Source organism: Emiliania huxleyi (assembly GCF_000372725.1).
Source record: "Emiliania huxleyi CCMP1516 unplaced genomic scaffold EMIHUscaffold_34, whole genome shotgun sequence".
Lineage (NCBI taxonomy): Eukaryota > Haptophyta > Isochrysidales > Noelaerhabdaceae > Emiliania > Emiliania huxleyi.
In genome coordinates, this window is record NW_005199443.1 from 658,148 (window position 1) to 663,581 (window position 5,434).

The window sequence follows — 5,434 nt, forward strand, 5'->3', positions numbered from 1 at the left end:
GGACATGGCGCGCCCGGGGGGGCGTGGCAGCGCGCACCCGACTCCTCCTCCGCCTCGCTCTCCTCCTCGCCCTCCTCCTCGCTCTCCTCCTCGCTCTCCTCCTCGCTCTCCTCCTCCCCGCTCTCCTCCTCCTCGCTCTCCTCCGCCTCAGCCATCTCTGAGTCCGCCGCCTCCGCCGCCTCCGCCGCCAACGGCTGCTCCGGCCCAATCAGCGCCCCAGCCGGCTCGACGAGCGTTCGCAACGCCTGCAGCGCCTGCACCGGCGCGCGGACCTCGAACTCGTAGCTGTCGACCCGCGGGCTCGGCGTGCCGTCGTCGAAAGCGATGACCGGGTACCCGCACAAGGTCCCGCCCGACAGCGCGAGGATCGCCGCGGGGATCTCGGACGCGCGGCAGCGGCAATGGACGAGGATCGAGCCCCCCTCGATCGGTGTGACCTCCAGGTCCTCTATCCCAGTGAGGCGCCGGAGCGCACCCTCGAGCCTTGCCCGCAGATCCTTGCGCTCCCCCGGCGCGGACGGCAGCTTGCCGTCTAGCCGGAGGGTGAAGCGAGTGCCCTCCCACTCGACAGACACTCCGTAAGGGATGCGCACCTCATCGCAGAGATACGTCTGCAGCATCGCCTGCACGGCGGCAGCGAACTCCTCCGACGGTTCCGCGCCGGCTGCCAATCGGGAGCGGGCGAGCCGCTGCCAGTCCGCCAAGTGGTTCGGACCCTTCTCCGACAATCCGAGAGAATGCGGGTCCGTGTGCAAGAGAAGGCGCAAACCCTTTGGGTCCTGCACCACGCCCTCGAGCGGGGCTGAGTTGCCGATGCGCAAGCAGCTCGCGAGGAGACCCAGCAAGTCCTTGTCCTGCACGGTGAACGTCGCCGAAAGCGACGGCTGCTGCTGCGGCCCGCCAGACGACACGATGCTGGTGGTGGCCGACGAGAGGCGATGCGCAAGAGGAGAAGCACCGCCGCCGCCGCCGCCGCCGTCGCCGCCGCCGCCAACGCTCTTCCGGGTGCGCTTGACTGGCGCCTTTGAGGCTGTCGCCTTGCGCTTGCCGGCTGCGGCGGTGCTGCCGGCTGCAGCGCTGCCGGCTGCGGCGGCGCTCACAGGCCGAAACGGTGGCCGCGCTGACGAGTTGTACTCGAGGAGGAGGTACTCGCCGTCAAACTTGAAGCAATCGAGTCCATCTCCGCGGCCTCCGCCCTCGCCGCCGCCGCCCTCGCCGCCTCCGCCCTCGCCGCCGCCGCCCTCGCCGCCGCCGCCCTCGCCGCCGCCGGCGACGCCCGCGTCGCTAGTCGGGCCGCCCGCTCTGCCGCCGCCACGCTCGCTGCCGCCGCCGACGGAGCCGCCGCCCTCTATGCCAATCGGGCACGGAGAGATGAAGATGGCAGGGCCGTCTTCATTTCTCCGACGGCAGCGGTTGACGACCAGGCCGACGAGGCCGCTCGAGTGCTCCTTCCACGGCGTGTTCTTCAGGTACCCGCGATTCTTCCATGAACCCGTGTCCTTCTCGCTCTCCGCCGCCACTCGCACGCGCGCCCGACTGATTCTCAGCCCGTTCTCCTTGCTCTCCTGGGAGTAGTGCTTGACGTGAACTTCCTCTCCCTCGTCCACCGTGTGCGCGCACCGCTTCCCCTCCAGGATGCCGCCGAAGCAGTACGTCTGGCCCTCTGAAAGCTTCGGCCAATCGTCGACGCCGTAAATACGTTCTCTCGGGTCTGCGCTGGGCCCGGTGGCCGGCGGGGGCTGCGTCGTATAGTCTGGATGCGGCCGTAGGACCGATTGCGGCAGGGCGCTAGTTCCGGCAGCGCCGGGCGGCGGTGCAGCGCCTAACGCCTGGAGCGGTGCCAGCCCGAGTGAGACGGCTGTCGCCATATCCTGCAGCTCCGTTGTACTGAAACCGAGGAGCGGTGGTAGCTCGTCCTGATGCTCGGCGCTGGGCGGCGACATAGAGACACCCAGCCCCCCCCCCTCAACAGACGCCTTCGGAGAAGAATTCTTACGAGAAGAATTAGAGGGTCACTGGTACGCGGGTCCAACCCTCGGAGAGTATTCTTTAGCTCCGAGTAGAGGGGGTGCGGTCTGCTGCTAGGGAGGGCCAAGGAAGCGCGAGGGAAAAATTCCGCCGCTGAGGGAAACCCGGAGCGCTGCCGTACGCCCTCGGAGACCCGTGTTATGGCCCTGCGACCGCGCACCCCCCCACGGTCGAGGAAGAGGGGGCGTCCTGCAGTTAAGGGGACACCCGGTACGCGGGGCCAACCCTCGGAGACCCGTGTTTACTTTAAGGCCCTTGCCCTGCGAACGCGCACCCCCCAGGGCTAGGGCTCTCTTGCCCGCAACCCGATGCCAATCATCCGGCCCGCTGGGTGCGCTTCTGAGCTCCCCGGCCCTGGATGTGCGGTTAATGACTGCACTCCAAGTGCTCCAAGTGCCGCTCACTCTACCTCACAGCAGACAGGCTCGACACAGGTGCGAACTGGCGCGTGCTGGATATCAAAGGCCGAGTTGTGTTCGGACAGCGGGCCCGCCGATGCCACACGCCTCTTCACACAGCGCCTGCCCCCCCGACAACGTCGGTCCCGGTGCAATGTCGTTGACGAGGTAGTCCTCCCCCTCCCACCGGAAAACCTGCCCAAGAAGGTCCGTCGAGCCAACCAGTCGTCTTGCCAGGCTCCGCACTTCCCGCGGCTGCACCGGCCTGAGAACGCCAGTGCTGACCGCGAGCGACAGACCTATCGCCCTAAGCTCCGCCAGGACCGCCTTTTCGCCCGCCGCCGCGGCCGCCCGATCCTTCTCGGCCTCCCGAATTGCCTCCTCCCGACTCCTTGCTCTGTCTGCCGCCGGCACGAACCTCATCGGGCCGCTGCCTCGTTCCCTTCCTGGTAAGATTCGCGTCGGGGCCGGCCGGTCCACCGTGCCGCCCCGCTCGGGGTGCGCTCGCCTGTTGCGACGGCTGCCCCCCCCCTCGCCGCCCCCCCGTATCCTTGTCTCCTCTTCTCACGGACCACAGGGGACACGCGTCTAAAATTCTTTGTTTTTCGCGAGGTGGAGCTGGAGCGGCCTTCGCGGCAGCGGCTCCACCTCCGCCGCGGGCGACGGCGGCGGCCGCGAGCCGCCCCCGCCCTCCCCGCAGCCATGCCGGCACCCGGTCTGGCCGGCCTGGCCGCCGCTCCACCACTCCGACCGACCTGCTCCACCTCGCCAACCTGCTCCAGCTCCAGCGCTCCAGCTCCGCCTCCACCAACCTGAGGGCTCTCTCTGCTCCTTGCGGCTTTGCCCTCCCTCCAGCCTCGTCCAGCGCGCCTCGGTGCGCCGCGCCCTCGCCCGTCGCGCCTCGCCTCCGCGCCCCGCCGCCCTCGCCACCCCTGCTTGCTCTCCTTCTCTCCCTCCTCCCGCCTCGCGCCGCGTGCGCCGCCCGCCTCGGAAGCCCACCCCTGACATCCGACCGCATCTCGACCCAGACCCTGTCCCGATGCCGTCCTGCATCGTCTGCTACGAGGAGAAGGAGCGCGCGATCGTGTGCGCCGAGGGCCACGCGACATGCGAGGAGTGCCTCGCGCCGTTCGTCGCCGGCAACGCCGACGCCCTCTCCAAGACCGACCTCATCGCCTCCATGGCGGACGCCGCCGCGGCGCGCAACGACACCGCCGCCGTCGCCAAGTTTGAGGGCCGCTGCCTCTGCCCGCTCTCCGGCCACGGGTGCAACGCGGGCCCCTTTGAGGACAAGGACGTCGCGGCGCACGTTCCGTCCGACGTCTTCTGCGCGTTCGTCGGCTGCAAGGTGCACCTTCCGCTCGCGCGCAAGCTGCAGGACGTGGTGGCAAAGAAGCAGGAGCTCAGCCTGCAGTTCCCGAACGCGCGCCAGTGCGGCCGCTGCTCGCACGGCCCCGTGCTCTTCAGGCGCCGCCGCCTCCAAACCCGCTTCCGCCGCCTCCACCCTGCCCGCCGCCTCCACCTTCCAATCCTCCGCCCTCCTCCCCTACCGCCGAGCCCTCACCACCACCCCCTCCCACCGCCCTCTCCGTCCTCGCCACCGCCTCCCCCACACTCGCCGCCTCCCCCACCCTCGCCGCCTCCGAGCCTCACGCCACCATCCGCGCCACCGCCGACCCCGCCGCCGGCTCCGCCGCTCCAGGGGCTGCTCCGACCTCACCACGCACCACGGCCAAGGCGGAATCGACAACTCGTGCGGCCGCTGCGGCTGGCGCGCGCTCCTGATACATCCCCTCTGCTGGCCTCCACACTTCCCCTCTGAACTCTCTCGACGGCCTCCCATGCCACTTGAAGGCCCTGCATGCTTTGCACCCGTGGGCAGTTTGTGCGAACCCCGTCCCCTCCCTCCTCCACGCGCAGGTTCGCGCCTCACATCTCGATGTGGCCGCGCTGGGACCCGACCGCAGCGGCGCTCTGTCGCGACAACTATCCGAGGACGACCCGAGACGGCCTCGAGATGACCGCGAGATTGCGCGAGGTCGTAGGCGCTCGGGCGCGACGACCCGCTCGACGCCGTCTTCTCAGAGGCGCGAGGCCCCTTCTCTGCCCCTTCTCTGCCCCTTTCTCTGCCACCTCCCAGCCCTTGCCCCGCACTGGCGTGGGGGAGACTTGTGCCTCGCCTCGGCGCAGGCGCAAGAGGACGAGCCGGCCGCCGCCGCGCGCGCCGAGGAGCGACGCCGCCAAGCGGCCCTCTTCCGGCAGCAGCAAGAGGCCCCCCCCCCCCCCCCCCCTGCCGCCGCCCCCGCCCGCACACCACCCACACCCCAACCCTCGCAGCCCCTCCCCCGCAACTGCCTGCTCATGCGCACCGAGCCTTGGTTTGAATGCCGCGGGGCTCCTGATGTCTTGCCTCTCACCCTCACCGCACCACGCTTACCTCACCCCACCTTCCTCCGCCCCATCCTTGCCCGCCAGGCGCGCGAGGAGGAGCGCCGCCAGTGGATGCAAGGGGTGGTCGTCCGGCGGCGGGCGGCCCGCGAGGCACCATCTAGATGCGACACCATCCTAGCATTCCCGCAGTCTTGGCGGCCACCAGAGACTACGCTTCTCTCGCTCCAAAAGACAGCGCACGACCCTGTGTCTTCACGCCCTCACCGCTGCGCGATCATACCCCAGGCTCGCATGGTGTCGATGGAGGAGCGGCGCGCGCTCCGCGACGACGGCTGGGGCGTCGCCCAGCAGTTGCCGAGCGGCGAGCGCCGCTGGCACGACTTCGACTCGCGCCCGCCCTCGTGGCGCCGGCAGCAAGAGCCGCAAGAGCCGCCAAGGCAGCGCCGCCGCGTGGTCGTCGAGGGCGAGTGGCCGCCGGTGCACTTTCTAGATGGCCATCACTACCTAGATGGCGGTAGAGAGGTGAGGACACAGTCTGGCCAGCGACTGACTGGACACCATGGGACACAAGCGGCACACAGACCCTGTGTGGATCCCTGCCCAACCCCCCCTCTCCT

The 5,434-nt window shown here is 69.8% G+C and overlaps 1 protein-coding gene across 1 annotated transcript in view; it reads left to right on the forward strand.

The window, feature by feature from the left end:
* Positions 1-3,031: 3,031 nt before the first annotated feature.
* EMIHUDRAFT_463832 (hypothetical protein) overlaps positions 3,032-5,434 on the forward strand; it is a 3,179-nt gene continuing 776 nt past the window's right edge. Inside the window, exons 1-6 of the mRNA XM_005773397.1 lie at positions 3,032-3,300; positions 3,455-3,893; positions 4,129-4,197; positions 4,347-4,464; positions 4,902-5,063; positions 5,103-5,294. Of these exons, the coding sequence (XP_005773454.1) occupies positions 3,466-3,893; positions 4,129-4,197; positions 4,347-4,464; positions 4,902-5,063; positions 5,103-5,294 (969 nt within the window). The 5' untranslated portion in view covers positions 3,032-3,300; positions 3,455-3,465. The remainder of the gene's footprint in view (positions 3,301-3,454; positions 3,894-4,128; positions 4,198-4,346; positions 4,465-4,901; positions 5,064-5,102; positions 5,295-5,434) is intronic.